We start from the raw sequence: 17,599 nt of genomic DNA on the forward strand, positions 1-17,599 counted from the left end.
GAAAAGGCTTGCAGGTGGAGGACAGGATCCTACTGAGAAGTGGGAACAGCACTGTTTTCCTGGGGAGACCAGCAAACCTGGGACAGCCCAGCACAGAGGTGTGGAGCCCTTCAGGTATTGGGGTATGTGCATTTAGTTGTTTGAGAGAAGAGGGCCTTGAAGAAGGTGTAGGACAAGAGTCCTGGGTACCCTGAGTGGCTGCTTCCTGCCGGGGAGATCCTGGGTGCCAGCTGCAAGTCCCCTCAGAGTCCAGGGTCTCCCTCCTGCCGTAGACAGGACGTGACCTCCTTTTTATTTGGTGGGAGAGTCTCAGGGTACCCTCCAAAAACTTTTACATTGCGGGATTCAGGCACAGGCCACAGTGGTAAAGAACAGGAGAGGGAGAGAGAATCTGGGAAGAGACTGGTGAAGGAAGTAGGCACAGAGGCAGTGATTGGAATCAAAAAGACAGTAGCCAATATTCCAGGGCAGAACTCTTGTGACCTAAACGTGTGTCATCTACCTGTTGTGTCAACTGTAACTGCCAGGGCCTTAGAGCCGAGTTAGTTCCTTTCCAGCTTTATCCTGACTGTAGAGAGTTGAGCATTGGATTTTTAATGGAGAGGAAGAAAAAAAAAAAAAAGAGCTCTTGTTTTCCTATTCTCTGACCGCCTTTCCTGGGCCTCTACTCCACCAACTCTGGTTACCACAGTTGCCAAGTTTATCATCACTGAGGTCAGTTGGCATTTCTGGGATTGTGACACCCATGGGAGCCAGAAGGAACAGCCGCAGAGTGTGATAAAGGTCAGAGAACTCAAGAGAGGCTGGAGGATCAGTGAGCGAAAGGAAACAGAAAGCCCAGGGGAAGGAGATGAACGTCTGCCCTCTGCAGTTCTTGTTGTAGAAAAAGAAAGTTTATTGAGCAAATCCAAAGACCTGAGTTCTAGTTCTGAACCTGACAACAAAAATAGAAGCTTTTGTCGTTGGTCCTATTTCCAGATTCTTTAGCTCTTAAGACTGCTGCTTCCCCTAGCTTTTCTAACTCGGTTTCACTTATTTCTTGAGCCAAAGGGCACAGGCTTGGGAAGCAGTAGTTTCCAAAGATTCTGCAGCAGAGAGTAGAAAACAGAAGTGTGAGCAGGTGACTTGGATCAGGTAGCAATCAGGTTGCTTGGCTAAGACCTGGGGACCGCTGCAGCTCTTAGTTAATATCCGAAGCAGGTTGGAAACATCAGGGATGTTTGTTGCCCCCCAGAATAAAATCTATGCAGTGTCCAACCACTAGATGGTGATAAATCACTTTCCACTCGACGGCCCTTTTTTCACTGGTGATCTTTACTTTTGTGGTGCAGCTTAGCAGCAAAACAACTTTTCTTACTTAGGATGATGGCTAATCTATATAAAACAGAAAGACGCTTTTACTCTAAAATTCCAATATGTACTCCATGTGAAGTCATATTCTTTTACAATAAGAATAATCTTTGAGACTGTTTAATTCAGATTTCACACTTTTGACCAAGACCAGAGTTGGAAATTCATGGATTCTGCAACCCAGGACCCACACAGTAGAACAATAGTTTAGTAAATGGTACTTATCCTTGATATGCATGATGCATTCTATTTTATATTCTTCATTTAAAAAACGTCCTGACCATGAACTACTAAATTGATTTTAAGAGCTCATCATGTATGGATCGTGACCTGTGGTTTGGAAAAAGCTGGATCTATCCTCTCTTTAGCCCAAACATAATTTATCCTTTATTTTCCCTTTATGCCATTTATGTTCTGTGTTCATCCAGTTTCATTTTAAATACCACTGTGGTCAGAGCTCACTATATCACAGGGAGCACATTTCATTTTCAACAACTGGACCACAGGTAGACTGTTCTCATTGGGCCACTCAGGTTAATAAGTCACAGGCCATCACCTGAACTGGCGTGAATCCACTCTGACCAGTAGGAGCCACATAGAGAACACAAGCTTCTGTGCCTCAGTAGAGTCTCGGCCGGAGCCATTGCCTCCGGGGCCCAGCTGTTTCACTGGGAAGAATGTCCTCTCGAGGGCTTTTCTGAAAGCTTTCCTGTGCCATCTCTAGAACAGTCACATAAAGATCACTTCTTTCTTCTTTCCTGGCTTTCAGCTTCTGTGTGGTGTTACCCATTCTCTTAACTTCCTAATTTCTGAACCAAAACGTGGGTTAGATCTTAAAAGTTCCTCAGTGTCAGTACATAAATTGCACACGCTTAATGTTTAACATAAGAAACTTGCTCTAATTTTTAACACCTCAGGATTTTTAAACATAGATTCTAATTCAGTTGATTGTTTAGATTATTAAAAGATGACATGTGCTTCTTATCTAGGCCTGAAATAAGGATATGCCCATCTGAATTGTTTGTTGTAGTCTCTTTTAAAAGGAATGCTTAACCACCTACTTAGTATACCCCCTGATGTGCTTTTAGAAGGGCATGGGGCCAGATGATGCTGTAGAAGCCTTGGCTGGAAGCCTGGGGAAAAAGGAAGCCGGTCCAGAAGTTGGAAAGCCTGTGGAGGATAAAGTCAAGGTAATGGCAGCTCAGATACTTCATAGAGAGGAACTATCGTTGATCGCCCTGACTCCCCAGATAACTCAGTCATTTTTTAAAATTTCCTACAACACATGACCAGCTGTCTTTCTCTGTTATTGTGCATGTCCTGTTTAATAAGCAAACCCTGAGTGAGCATCAGTGTTTAGGTGCAGCAGTGGATGGCTGGCGCGCAGGTATCGGAGTTCTGAGTCTCACCTTGTCCACCTGCATTTCCATTGCTGAGGACTCAGGAGAGAAGCGGCACTGCCTCGACCGCTCCTCACGACGGCCTCTTAGCCCAGCAGGCTAAAAGTGGTGCTGTCTGAGCCTGCTAAACCAGGATACAGCGTCAAAGATAGAGTTGCCGTAGGAACCTAACAATGGATTTGTTGACCTCAAATTTAGTCACTCAGGCATCCACTTTATGAGAAAAAGATGTATTAACAATGAAAGTGGTTTAATTTTTATTCAGGAGAAAGCCAAAGAAGAAGATCGTGAAAAACTTGGTGAAAAAGAAGAAACAATTCCTCCTGATTATAGATTAGAAGAGGTCAAGGTAAACAGGCTGGCATCTTTTTCTCATTTATTTTAATTTATACTGAATTTCATATACATGAAGAAGGGACATGCGAACAGACCTGGGATATAAAGATCATGTTTCTTAGTATTTCAACACCAAATAGTATCAGTTCACTAATACCCTGTTTGCACACCAGCTATGAAACTAAAATATTCCCAAGTGGCCTTTTACTCCTCCCTTAGGTGAAAGAAATATAATGTCTTAGCTACTTAATTTTTGCCTGTCTAATAGGTGGTTTGTTAGAGTACCAGAAGCAAAGAAAACTTAGGAAACCTTTATACAGATAGGAAAACCAAAATGAGCAACAATCACTTCCTGAGGAAAGATTTACAAGCCTTAAATATAAGTTGACAAATAAGAGAGCCTACTTGACGCTGAATATAGTGAGTGATAAACTGACCCATTTCTTTTATTCTGAACGTAGCTTGTACAGAACAAGTGACAAGGGGGCGACCGCCACTACATGAATAATGCAGGAAAATCAAATTGACGCTCCTCGTATTCATGCAGGCGGACTAGTCCATTTATTTGGCAAAGGCAGGAACTATAGTGAGCTTTCCCTGATTGAAAGTTTATTACTTTGGATACCTTTAGTCTGCTTCCTTTCTGCGTTTCACAATTCAGTTGAAACCATGGCATTTCTATTCATTTCGGCTTGTTCGTTTGCAAGGTTCTTAGACTCTGTGGACCTTAAGCAGCTGTCACATTTGAAAAAGGCTGGTCAAGTGCCCGTAACTCTCTTCAGAGTAGGAGGTTGGTTACTTTCTCTCTCCTTTTGCTGAATTTTAGTAGCAGCTTGTAAGAATGCAGCTGATTAGCTTTCCTGACCGCTTTATTCTGCGGTAGTTTCATCCTTCTCTGAACTTGTTGATCCCACCCGTTATTACTTACCTGTAGCTTTATAACATTTCCAGGTGCTGGCTTGATCTCTTGTTTAAATCCTGTGTTGTTCTTCTTCAGCTCTGCTCCCATCAGGCCTCTTCAGTAGATTCAGCTCCCTGAGGGTAGACCACAGGTTCCCCCTTCCAGACACGGGATGATCTCAGTTTGAGTGTGGAGCAGATGTGCCCTCGTCCCTGCCCCTATGTGCCACTTGGGAAATGTGCTGCCTTTGCAGCTAAGGGATGGTGGAGAGCAAGCCTCAGGCTCTGTTTCCCTCCTCACTGAACAGTGGTCAGAAGGTACATGTGAACGTGCGGAGGAGGCGGAAAATGGGGGTAAAGGAGTTTGTCAGAAGGGAAGCTGGTGATACTCTCAACCATTGCATCTCCTTGAATTTTAACAAAACAAAAAACACCTTGACCAGTTTATCAGGAGAAGTATACAGTTGACCCTGGAGCAACACAGGTTTGAATTGTGTGGGTCCACTTATATGCGGATTTTTTTCAGTAGTAACACTACAGCACTATACCTTCTGCAGTTGGTTGAATCCATGGATGCAGAACCACACATACAGAGGGCCGAGTATAAATTATACACAGATTTCTGACTGCTTGGGAGATCCATGCCCCTAACCCCCATGTCTTCCAAGGGTTAACTGTGTGTATAAAGAGAGAATCTTGCACTTATTTTTGCGTGTGTAGATACGTGGGATTTACCATCTATTTATAAATCTTCTTTTACTAAAGAGCCCCAAACGCTTTATCGATTTTGTCCTGTTACTCAGAAGTGGCACTCAGAGTCACTTGAAGGTTGGCATCATCTGAGCCTCAGGGTGAGCTCCCTGAGGGCAGGGATTTGTCTGTCGTACTTTCTGTGGTATTCCCGGTGCTTAGTAGAGGGCTTGGCGCAGAGGTAATTCATGCTAGTTGGATGTGCTGCCTGTACAGTTAGGCAGCTTTTTCCAGGCAACTTGTGCAAAGCCCACTCCCCAGGCAGGTGAGGGTCTCACCCCCGTGCTCCCTCAGTGTCCTGTGCACACTGTCACAGCCCCATGTGCCACGCACTACAGTAACTGTTCACGTGCTCCGCCTACACTAGCGTGGGCTTCTGAGGTTGGCAAGCCACGCTCAATCCGTTTGCAGCCCCCGTGCCTAGGGAATGCCCGATGTGTGCCAGCTGTTTGTTGACATGAGCTAATCAGAGGATATTTCCTGGTGAGAGAATCTATTTCCTGAAATGATGAATCAAATTTGTAATGTACAGTATCATCAGGTATAACCTGTCGACCTCTTATAATGTTTACAAGGTGCATATTTAGGATACACGTGAGATGACTCAATGCCATGTTTTTGTCCCCCTGCATAGGATAAAGATGGAAAACCACTACTGCCAAAAGAGCCCAAGGAACCACTCCCAGTAAGCAAGCCAGTTTTCTCTGAGTGTATCTCTCTCCTTTGGCCCTGATGATTAATTCAGGGAGGGCATAGCTTTCTGTGGAATGAGTTGATCAGCATATAAACAGTGACAACATTTTGAAGAGGAGACTGATGAGGTGGTGTTTGTTGATACATTTCCTGGTTCTTTGCAGCTCTTGAGTGAAGACTTCCTCCTTGATGCTTTGTCCAAGGAATTCGCCGTTCCCCCAAGCACTTCATCTCTTGTAAGTCTTCTGAGATTCCTGGTTTTATTTCCTTACTTTTAGGGTAGCAGAAATAAATGGAAACTTGTGACTTAGAATCTGATGTGGGAGCTGAGGAAACAATCACAAAATTAATGGCCCTCAACCCACTGTAGCCATAAAAAATGTGTTCCATCATGAAATATTGGTCCGGCACAGTGGATGTTTTCGACAGTGTAACTAATTGAACCAATGAGCTCGCACTCTATCAAGTATACCTATGAAAAGAGAATTTAAAATTGAGTTGTCCAATACATTTGAAAAATAAATGCATAAAAATATGAAAAAGTACTGAAAAGCATTTTTCAGTATTTTTAGGGATGATTAACCCAACTAAACACCAGGATTTATTAACAGGAATGACAAAAAATACAGTTCTGATTCAGAAAGCGAAGCCACAGGCCAACAGGAAAAATATCCAGAAATGAACATAAATGACAGTTTAGTGTTTCTTTAAAATGAGAAAAGAAATCATTATTTCAGAAAGATTCTAGAATAATATACCATTTAACATTAAGAAAAAAATGATACAACTGAAACTTCTTCATCCCATATACCAAGTATTAAAGCAATAGTAGCACATAATTTTATACCTAATACATGATCAGAATTTAAAATGTGATAAATCTCTAATTTAGGCAAGCAAGGCCATGGGAGACAGGCATGGCCATTCGTTGCTTGTGGCACTGTGAATTTCTAGCAACTTTGAGAGGGCACTTGGCAGAATATAGCCAGCACCATAAAAAGAGCCACTTCTAGAACTTATTCAGAGCAATTAATTACAAAGAAGAAAGCTGAAAACTCCAAACAACCTCAACGTGCAACAAGAAATGTATAAACTATAAAACTCTAAATCAGTAGCTTATTGAACGTTTAGGATAATAAACGGGAATAGGAAATTGTATAAAATAATGCTATGGAATAGGACGTAGAATAAAAATGGCTCTTAAGATCCTGTGTTGCTGTGCTTCCTTTTGGATCAAGAGAAAAACAATCAAAAAGCTATACTGAGAGTTGTATTTAAGAGATGGTATGTGGGCATAATTTGCATACACCATATTACTGGTCAAAATCTTTGTTTGTTTGTTTTCTTACAAAAGCAACTTGAAGATGCTAAACTTTCAGCTGTCATCTCTGAAGTGGTTTCCCAAACCCCAGCTCCAACCACCCGCTCTGCAGGTCCACCCCCAGACACTCCGGTAAGCAACAGAGTTTATGAGTACTTTTTTCAGCAGCAACAAAAAGGAGAAAGAAAATAGGACTCCTCCTCAGAGTAAATGAAAATCAACAAAATTGTTAGGAAGAACAGGCACCTTCTGTTTCAGAAGAGATAAGACTGGTGAGACAGGGAGATGACAGAGAATATCTAAAATGATTAAATATATAAAACAATGTATGTGAAAGTATTTTACACACAGTGAAGGAGCTTAATATTATCATTGCTTTATTAGAATTGAAGTGCAATAATGTGCATTGTGTATATGTTCAGATTATTAGATTTTTAAAAATTATTTAGCTTTCCTGATAATTGATGTTCTCCTTTATCTTTTTCCTGATCCATGCTATAAATACTACTCATTATTTAACCTCAAGTTTAATTTAAGGAATTGCTCCGTGTTTGAGCTTCTCTCTGCCCCCAAAATTCACAAACTCCTCATGGAATAGCATTGTTTTCCTCCCATTCACACCAGTAAAAACTTGTCATTTTCATGCTAGTAATAGAAAAACCTCAGTGTCAATATTGTTTTAATTATTTACATGTTCTGAGGCAAGACTGTGGGACCAAAGCTTTTCCAGACTTCCTTGATTGATTTTCTTTGCAGTACCAAATTATACATTATCCAGGAGACCACGGCACATCAAAAGATAAAGAGATCGCCCTAAACCAGATCCCCATCTCCTTGGTTGAGAAGAAGTGCCTCATTTGCTAGCTGGAGATGAAGTAGCTTTAGTGAAGTCAGCTATGCTTCCTTTCCTTTTGATGAAGCATCAAAGCTTACTTAGTGCTGTACTCTGAGATTCTGAGTGAATTTTCATCCTGTTGGGTTAATGTGGGATCATCTGAGAATATCCAGAGGCACAAATGACAAAGCCCAGACCCAGCTGTGGGTAGTGCCACCATTAGCTGCTATAATCCTGGGCTCTAATGAAGCACTTAAAACCAGTAAAATGCCCTCTCTCCATTTGTCTATGTGTGTGTCTGTGTATGTACACACACCCGCAATGACAAAAGTCCCTGTGCAACAGAAAGGAAGGCTGCCATTTACACTTCAATTCTTAATACTCAGATTCTAGGGGCCCCTGTGATTGAGGCTATTAATAAACATCCACAATCAAAAGGCTTTTTGCCTTTCACAGGTATGTTTTAGAATGACACCTTTCCCATCACTTTTCCCATCAGAGTTTCTAGTGTTAATTAATATTTTATTTGAAGATATCATTAAAACTAGGTATAAATCTTTACAGAAATACACTTGGGAATCAAAGAGTAAACTAAGCTATCATAATTCATGTGACTTTTCTTCGCCGGAACATACTGTTACATATATTGAAAGCATCATAAGACATATTTTCTAGAAAAATCAGGCCAGGAACCCCACCTTTTTAGGGAGGGACCTATTTTCTCGGAAGAGAAAGACATCCGGGGGTGGGGCGGGGTAGACAGGTGCAGACAGGTGCTGAGAGTGAAAGATGAGGGAGAAAGAGCACCAAGCCAGGATCGCCGATCCAGCGCCTCTGCCCACCTGCCCATCTCCCTGGTGACAACCCCATAAGCTTATAGAAGTCTTAGTGGCAGTGTCAGGGCTGCACTCCAACAGGTGACCTGATTTGGCTAACCAGTGACTGATTCAGATTTACTTTTTTAGCGGAGTGACGACAAAGAACTTGACGATGCCCTGGATCAACTTTCTGACAGTCTCGGGCAAAGACAGCCTGATCCAGATGAGAACAAACCCCTAGAGGATAAAGTCAAGGTAAAAGAAAAAAAAAATCATTAATAAGTGAAAATTGAAAGTTTTTATAGCACAGAATACCCTACCCTCCACACAAAGGGGAAAATCCGCTCTGACTTTGCCTGGAGTCAGTGAACGGTTGGATAACTTCAGCCTAATTTTTTCCTACTCCGTGGTCTATGTGGTGTCTCTTTCCTCTCTGAGGTCTGTGCTATGGCCCAGATTCGGGCAAACGTCCTGCTTGTGAGGCTAGACTTTGTGATGATGATGGAAAAGCACAGCCCTGCTTTGTTAATTTTATTCTCTTCCCACACTTTTTCTTGGTTGTATCTGGCAGTAAGTTTATCATATATATCTGATGCACACATGTGCATTTTTTAGGTTCACAAGTTGTGTAAATGTAGTGGCAGAGGCTTCCCTAGCGGTCGTCCCTGCTATCGAAACTAACTGCATTGGACCAGGAGTTCAGCACCACAGAGGTGACCCCAAGGCACAGACTCTTAACGCTATATATCTTGTACAACATGTAGAAGTACTTATTTATACTTAATATTCAGTTCTTAACAGTCCATTTAGCTTGGAACCAGAAAGGTAACGTCCCACACAAATCTATGTCTCAAAGACAGGGCATTTCAAAGAATCCTTAGGTCTCGATTCAACCATTGTCATAGGAATATCGAGGTGAACTTAACCTGTATTTGAAAAATGAAATTGTAATGATGCAGAAAAATAAAATCTGTACCCCACCCCTGGGGTGGGGGCTGTTCCTGAATCCAGGACCGAGAGACCACCCACGCCCACTGAGGCACGGATGCTGGGACGTGGGTACCGCTTACTCAACAGCACGTCCCTTCAGATTTGCTCCTGTCCTGGTCCTTCAGGGCTCCTTATAAAGAGTCAAAGTTGTAAATAGTACCTCTTAAGTGCCAAGGTACAGCAACTCGATTTTTTTATTTAAAAAGTGAAACAGTGAAAGATATTTCATAACCTTGGGTTTTTATCTCCTTCCATGATTTCTGAAGATAATTATTTAATCATTTATTTATTTCCATTTAAAATACAGGTAGAAAATTCACAGGTGTGGATTGACAAACAGAAGCACTGGGTTTACTTGTTTCCATCAACTGAAAGTCTGTTGTTGACATTGTTGTTCTCTCGCTTACAAATTTAAAAGAGACCCTATTTTTTTGCCTCAGAAAAGTCCAGTAAATGCTGAATGCTGCATTTTAGAATGTACTCTCTAAGTGAAGGCAGAACTGAATCGTAATTATATATGTTCAATGTTTACAGGAAAAAGTGAAAGCTGAACACAGAGACAAGCTGGGAGAAAGGGATGACACCATCCCACCTAAATATCAGCATCTCTTGGATGATGACAAGGAGGTAAATGAGGGCAATGTCTAGGTTGGATGGATATATGCTCCAAAGCGTTTGAGATTCAAACCTCACTTGAAATGAATAGAAGGTACACTGTAACAATAGCATAAAAATGTAACATGACTGATGCTTTTAATCTGTCCCCACTGAGCAGGCTGTCTAGAATTCTGTTTAATATTTATTTGAGCCAGTATTGTTGGATGTTTACTGTGCTGGGCACTGTGGCATAGAGAGTTGAATAATGTTCACTCACTCACTGATGCTTAACAGTGATTCTGTGGCATGTACATATATGAATTCTCCTTGCAAGAAAAGGCTATAAAAAGAATGATATTTGTAATCTTGACTGAAGCAGAGCTTCTCTCTCTGGTGAAGGAGAAAAGGAAAAGAGCTAGTATCGGAGTAATTCACAGGGCAAATACGACCCCTCCAAGACCTGCTGTCTCTCTTTCAGAGACACCTGAAACAACACCACCTGTGCTGTTGAGAGTGAAGACAAGACAGGCAAAACCATATTCCCAATCAATCACAAGTCCTATTTCTCTATCTAAATGCACTCTGTCAAGAAGTCTCTGTCTTTGTCTCTAACATGGAAGCCAGTTTCTCTTAGGTCAACCTGGTCTGTACCCTACCCTTTCCTATTTGGCTCTTAGTTGCAAGTCCATTAGATGTTAAATAACCCTTTCCAGGTCTGTTCATCCAATAAAAATAAGGAAGTGTAAATTACATCTTTCTCTTTCTGTACTGATGCATGTGAGGGGTTTGATGACTGTGGTTTATAGAATATTATCAGCTGCAGTGTCTTCTGTTACAGGAATCAATTCTCCTTGCTTGTGTCGAGTATTCACAATAGCAGCTGTGCATCCTGCTAGAATCCGCCCTGCTTTGATAGTCCCATGTGACTCTGCTGTATTCTCTAGGAAATGTATTATTTAGTATCCTTGCCTTTGCAGATGGTAAAAATCCCTGATGAGTTGTCCTTGTAATCCTCACTGAAAAAATCTATCTGTAGACCATTCCTTTCAGAGTGTAATAAGCTATAGTAGATAAGCATATAGTAAATTAGTAAATAAGACATCAAAACACAAGTTACTTTTTGTAACATTTTAACTAGAACTATACAATGACAAAGTTGCTAACATAGTGTTTCTTTCACTTCCAGGAACAGACTCACCCTTGCATTTTCTCCAAAGACTATTGAAATAGTTACAGGCTAGTCGTTAAGCAAAGCTGGTGAAGAAATAATAGGGACACAGGTTTATCAGTTATGCAAATCTATACAGTCGTCCCTTGGTGTCCACGGGGCATTAGTTCCAGGACCCCCAGATACCAATGTCTGAGGATGCTCAAGTCCCTTATATAAAATGGCATAGTATTTCCATGTAACCCTACACACATTCTCCTCTATACTTTAAATCATCTCTAGATTACTTAGAATACCTAATACAATGTAAGTGCCCTGTAAGTAGTTGCCAGCATGTGGCAAATTCAAATTTTGCTTTTTGGAACTGTCTAGAATTTTATTTCCCTAAATATTTTCAATCTGCCAGTTGGTTGAATCTGCCAGTGCAGAACCCACAGATGCGGGGGGCTGACTGACTGAACTCCATTTCAAGTCACTGGATAAGAGATTATATAAATACTGACTACACCTAAGTAAACCTTTACAAAAATTTGTTTAACCAATAGTCTGCTTTGTTTCTAAGGGCAAATCAGTGACGCCACCTACAAAGAAACCCGAGGCATCAAAGGTAAATACCGTAGCTGCGTATTTCCATTAAAAAGATTTTTTTAAACTCTAGCTGCGACTTTTACATTTTAGAAATCTGAAATTCACTGAATGCCTACCTTGTGCTTGGTGTGATGCCAAGGCATGTGTGTATGAGTGTATTATTTCTGTCTTCCCAAGAGCCATTCAAGCTAGGCAGTTCCATTTTTCAGGTTAGAAAATCGAAGTTCAGAGAATACTAAGCAACGTGTATAAAACAGTAGAAGAAAATAGAGCTGTCAAGATTTTCCTGTTTTAATATCTCTTTTGTAATACACTAGTCTGTTAGGAAAAGAATGTCAGCAAGGTTTTATATTAAACAAACATATTTTCAGGGATGTGGGGAAATGTCCTACGTAGCATCTTTGCCTTGTGCTTCTTCCCTGATGGTTATTTCTGTTAAAATCTCAGAAACCTGCAGATGCCCAAGACCCCATTGATGCCCTCTCAGGGGACTTTGACAGCGGTCCCTCAACTACAGAAACCTCAGAGAACACAGCAAAGGTACTGTGTTTTTTCATATTGACTTTCTTTGAATGTCTGTGTACACACACACATATGTATATAATATATATATATAATTTTATACTGTAAAATAAACTGATTAATGCCATCGAGAACTTGAAAAGAAAAAAATTCTATAATTCTGCTACTCCACCAACACTATTATTTGGTATATTTCTTACCTTTTTCCATTTGTATATTTTACACAGTTGTACTTATTGTCCACATATAATGCATTGCTTAACATAATTTCATAAATGTTTTCCATGTTGCTTTATAATCTCCATAGCTACCATTTTTGATTGCCACACTATATTGTTGTACAACAGTAATGCTTTATCTGTGTTCATTTAAAATGAGAGCAGTCCCTCACTATATACCATGCCCCTTGCCCTCTGGGGCTTCCTCCCCTTTTCTGCCCAGAGCAGCTGGCTGACCCTCCTACTCACCTCTCAGGGCCCAGTTCAAACATCAGCTTCTCCTGGAAGACTTCCCTGTCTGCTTCTCCCTTTGCAGATCAGGGATGTCACCTATGTGCCCTCTCTGCACTGTGGGTTACCTGTCACATGTGCATCGCACCACTGAGCTGCATGCTGTATACAGCAGTGATGTGTCTGGTACCTCTGCTCAGCATTAGCAAAATGCCTGGTACATAGCAGGTGCTTAAAACGTGATCAAAAGCAAATGAAAAAAATGTGTAATCCATCAAATAGAGGGAAAAGTGAAATGAGTGCCCTTCATTGTTATTTCAGAAGAATTAAAATTGCACATCTCTTTGCTATTGTTTTGGCTGTTATTAAACATATCTCCCAATCAATCAATCACTGAATTGTCAGTCTTCCCCATCTTGGGTGATTTAATTTCGAGACCACACCAGCATCCTATTTCTCACTCCTGGAACTTCATAAATAATGCCTTTCTGGTGAATGGACTTTATTTTTGTATGTAACTTGCCCCAGCTCTCTCTGGTTGTTACATTCTCTTCCATAACACTGAAAACAGTGTCCTGTTGGCACATAAAAACCAATCCTGAGAGAAACAAGCTCTGTTTTGGTGAGCAAAATACAGTCCGGGTGAACCAGGCATCATGGAAATTGGCAGAGCATCAGTGTGACTCACCTATTCCTCATTTTTATTCTTTTTACCCCCTACCTTGAACACCTCTGTGCACTTTCACTGTTGTTCAAAAAATCATGACTAAAATACTCAATTTTCCATTATTTAATTAAATTGGAGATTCCAGGCTACTAAAAAGAATAGTCTGGATTGATTTGATTGCAGCACCAGTTAATTGCTACATGTAGTGTTGATAGCAAGATCCTCATTACATTTCCTTTGCTTTAGGACAAAGACAAGAAGACTGCTTCCAGCTCCAAAGCACCCAAGAATGGGGGTAAAGCAAAGGATTCTGCAAAGGTAAACTGAAGAGTAAACAGACTACAAATTAGCTTGGCAATTACATCGAGTGGTGTATCCCTAGTCATTTAGTTTCTGATTGTGATCTATTTAGAATAAAATAATTTTTAAACACTATCTATGCCCTAGCATGTCTTGGTAAAGAAATTGAAGTTTTAGAGACATTTATTTTTTAAAGTAACTGATACTTTAGAAACCTGAGTGAACATTCTTAACACAATTGAAGTTTCCTACATTCCTAGCCCTTGTCACACAAAGTCCCACTGTCAGCTGTGCTAGTCTGGAATGAGTGCAGGCCCTCTCCCCTTCATCAGACACCACAAACCTCATGCTCTCTTGTAGCTACTTTCCCTCAATGTATGCAGATAGCCTTGCCTTCTACTTCAAGAGAAAATTGAGGCTGCCTTGCAGAAAATAACCAAGATCCCCTTCCTACCTGCCTCCCAACAAACCCTCTCCCCTCTTGCCCTGCAGCCCCTTCTTTCTCTCAGGGGGTCAATAACTCTCTCCGGTATCTTTGTCTCAATTCTTTTCCCTTGTAGTAAAAACATATTCGAAATCTTTCGTAACTTCAAAAGCCCTATTTCCCTCCATCCCTTCACCTCCTCGAAAGATTTGTCTCTGTGACCCTGCTTCCTCTTCTTGAGCTCTGCCCGAGAACGGCAGTGACATGCTGGTTGCTGTATCGTTGGTACCTTATCAATCCTTAGTTTACGTGATCTCTCGGGTATGCTCTTGGGCATCAGAGTTGATGCTGTAATACACTGAGACTTCGGGGAATGTTGGGATGGGTGAATCTATTTTATACCTTCAGCTCTCCAAAACCCAGACTGCCACTTCCTACTCCACATTTCCACTTGGATAAACATAGACAGTACAGATCCATATACTATATTTCATCAAATCTAAATCACCATCAGTTATATATCATTAAGAAAAAATAACAACTTGATTATGATGTCATTCATCGTAACAACCAGCAAATTAAGACATGTTAAAATATGTGTGTGTGTGTGGCAAGGGAGGTGACACCACCAGGGAATGTGGTTTATATGAATCTTGGAACATGGAAGTAGTGTATGAAATTGAGAAGATCTTACAGTTTCTGTGATTCAATCTACTCACATTAAATACTAGTAGTCTTTCCTTCCAGGTGGTATCTAATTTTTCATGTTGCTCTAGAAAGCAAAACTAAGACTAATGAGTAGAAGTTATAGGGTCTGGTTTCTTAGAGTTGGGCATTAATTCAGCACAACACTTGGAAGTTTCCTATTATTAAAATTACTGAAACTGTGGCCAGGGAAGGAATGGAAATTGGATTAGAAAACTTCTAGGTCCCCTCCAATTCTAAAAACATAGGATTCAAGTGGTTATGACAATGATCCCAAGTATAATGAGAAATAAAAGGTACAGGTTTAAAAACAATAGTCCAGCTGAATCAAAACTCTTAAAAAACAAGATAGATAGTGAGTTCCAGTTCAAGATGGTGATGTAAAGAAGATCCTCAACTCACCTTGTCCCATGGAAACACCAGATCTACAACTGCATATGTGACGATTTCCTCTAGGAAAAAAAAACCCAAATTATCTGTGTGACTCCTATTTATCTGGCAAATGAGAGAAGGCTGGCATCAAAGAGGGTAGGAGAGGCTGGGACACAGTCTCAACATAAACTCCACCCCAACACAGCAACTGACCGTCAGGAGTGAACTCAAAACTCAGAGCTTCTCCCTGCAGATCAAAAAAATTGAAGCCCACATCAGCACCCAACCTTAAAGACCCCCTGAGAAATGAGCCCCCAAAACATCTAGCTTTGAAAGCCAACGGAGCTTGTGTCCAGAAGACCCACAAGGCTATAGCAAACTGAGAAACAGTTCTTAAAGGGCTTGTGAGCTCTGACTCATCTGCCCACCCCAAAGCAATCAGAGATACAGTTCTTGGCCGGCCACCATCCCCAGAGTACTGCACAGACAGCAGACTAAAACATACCCCCAGTCTTTCTGTGTAAGAGGCCTACTTGCTTGTCCTGAAGCTTTGGCCTGAGGGGCAGGCTTCCGGTTTGGCACACATCTAGACACCTACAATGTGCTCTTAGGAAATGTAAGCTGGTGCTCACCATCTTTGTGCTGTTTCTCCACCTCACTCCAGGTCACCAGCATCTCCCAGAAAGGGGGCTTATACACTCATCTAGAGGCCCAATTTTTGTAACTGCCACCCAAGGGACACTTGCTGATCACCTGGCTCTGGTAGCCAGCAGGACTTATGCTTGTGGTCCATCCTACAAGACTATATATATATTTGTATATTTAAAAACCTGCTACCTGAGGGACTGGCTTCCATTCAGCCTGAATCTAGGTGCTGAGATTCTCCCCTTTGGGACACTGACTGACAGATCTTAGCACACCCTCAACTACTGTGAACCACTGAAAATAAAATAGGCTGCTTGAACACTTACAATGTTTTGAGAGACGATCAAGAGTTAGGGCAGGGTTTAACAGTAAGGTTCATCTCCTACATGAGGCCATTCCTTTAAGACTGGGAGAGGTGGGCTTCCCTGGTGGCGCAGTGGTTGAGAATCCGCCTGCCAATGTTCAAGCCCTGGTTTGGGAAGACCCCACATGCCACAGAGCAACTAGGCCTGTGAGCCACAACTACTGAGCCTGCGCATCTGGAGCCTGTGCTCCACAACAAGAGAGGCCGCGATAGTGAGAGGCCCGCGCACCGCGATGAAGAGTGGCCCCCGCTCGCCGCAACTAGAGAAAGCCCTCGCACAGAAATGAAGATCCAACACAGCCAAAAATAAATAAATAAATTAATAAAAAAAAAAAAAAAAAAAAGACTGGGAGAGGTGGTTGTTTTATCTAATGCACAGAAACCAACACAGAGAATCAAGGAAAATGAAACAGAGGAGTATGTTCCAAACAATTAAAACCTCATGATAAAAATCTTAATGAAGTGATTTACCTGATGAGTTCAAAATAAGTCATAAATTTGCTCACCAAACTTGGGGGAGGAATGGATGAACACAGTGAGAACTTCAACAAAGAGATAAGAAAAATACAAGAAAGTAACAAATAGAAGACACAGAGCTGAAAAATACAATAACTGAACTGAAAAACACACTAGAGGGGTTTAACAGCAGACTAGAAGAAGCAGAAGAAAGGATCAGTGAACTCAAAGACAAAGCAATGGGATTCACCCAATCAAAGCAGCAAAAAGAAAAAAAATGAAAAAAAAAAAAAATAAAGATAGCTGAAAGGACTTACTTATGGGACAACATCACACAAACCAACACAGACGACCATTTGCATTACAGGAGTCCCAGAAGGAGAAGTGAGAGAGAAAGGGACTAAGAACTTATTTGAAGAAATAATGGCGAAAACTTTCCCTAACATGAGGAAGGCAACAGACAACCATATCCAGGAAGCCCAGAGGCTTCCAAATAAGAACCCAAAGACATCCATATCAAAGACACATTACAATTAAAATATCAAAAGTTAAAGACAAGGAGAGAAACTTAAGTGAACCAAGAGAAAAATAACTTGTTACATACAAGGGAACTCCCTCAAGACTCAGCAGATTTCCAGCAGAAACTTTGCAAGCCATAAAGGAGTGTCATGATATATTCAAAGTGCTGAAAGAAAAAACTTCCAAGAATACTCTTCTTGGAAAAGTCATTCAGAATTGAAGGAAAGAACAAGTTTTTCCAGTAAGCAGAAGCTAAAGGTGTTTATCACCACTAAACCAGCCTTACAAGAAATGTTAAAAAGACTTCTTTAAGCTGGAAAGGGTGCTAATTAGTAACAGGAAAACATATCAAAGTATAAATCTCACTGGTAAAGGTTAACATACAGTAAAATTCAGAATAATCTAATGTTGTAAAGCTGGTGGATTAATC

At 41.0% G+C, this 17,599-nt stretch overlaps 1 protein-coding gene and 1 long non-coding RNA gene across 10 annotated transcripts in view; one reads left to right on the forward strand and one right to left on the reverse strand.

Moving 5' to 3' along the window:
• CAST (calpastatin) overlaps positions 1-17,599 on the forward strand; it is a 119,128-nt gene that overhangs the window by 93,716 nt on the left and 7,813 nt on the right. For all 9 annotated transcript variants that reach the window (XM_036847218.1, XM_036847222.1, XM_036847220.1 and 6 more), the window contains 10 exons: positions 2,439-2,540; positions 3,016-3,099; positions 5,371-5,421; positions 5,594-5,665; positions 6,784-6,882; positions 8,551-8,658; positions 9,928-10,020; positions 11,721-11,765; positions 12,194-12,286; positions 13,631-13,702. In XM_036847218.1, coding sequence (XP_036703113.1) covers positions 2,439-2,540; positions 3,016-3,099; positions 5,371-5,421; positions 5,594-5,665; positions 6,784-6,882; positions 8,551-8,658; positions 9,928-10,020; positions 11,721-11,765; positions 12,194-12,286; positions 13,631-13,702 — 819 coding nt within the window. The remainder of the gene's footprint in view (positions 1-2,438; positions 2,541-3,015; positions 3,100-5,370; positions 5,422-5,593; positions 5,666-6,783; positions 6,883-8,550; positions 8,659-9,927; positions 10,021-11,720; positions 11,766-12,193; positions 12,287-13,630; positions 13,703-17,599) is intronic.
• LOC118892449 lies at positions 10,030-16,243 on the reverse strand. Its single transcript, XR_005019302.1, has 3 exons — positions 16,157-16,243; positions 15,216-15,432; positions 10,030-11,244 (listed from the first exon to the last, which is right to left on the reverse strand). It is a non-coding gene; the product is annotated as an uncharacterized LOC118892449 (long non-coding RNA).

Source organism: Balaenoptera musculus, chromosome 3 (genome assembly GCF_009873245.2).
Source record: "Balaenoptera musculus isolate JJ_BM4_2016_0621 chromosome 3, mBalMus1.pri.v3, whole genome shotgun sequence".
Taxonomy (NCBI): Eukaryota; Metazoa; Chordata; class Mammalia; order Artiodactyla; family Balaenopteridae; genus Balaenoptera; species Balaenoptera musculus.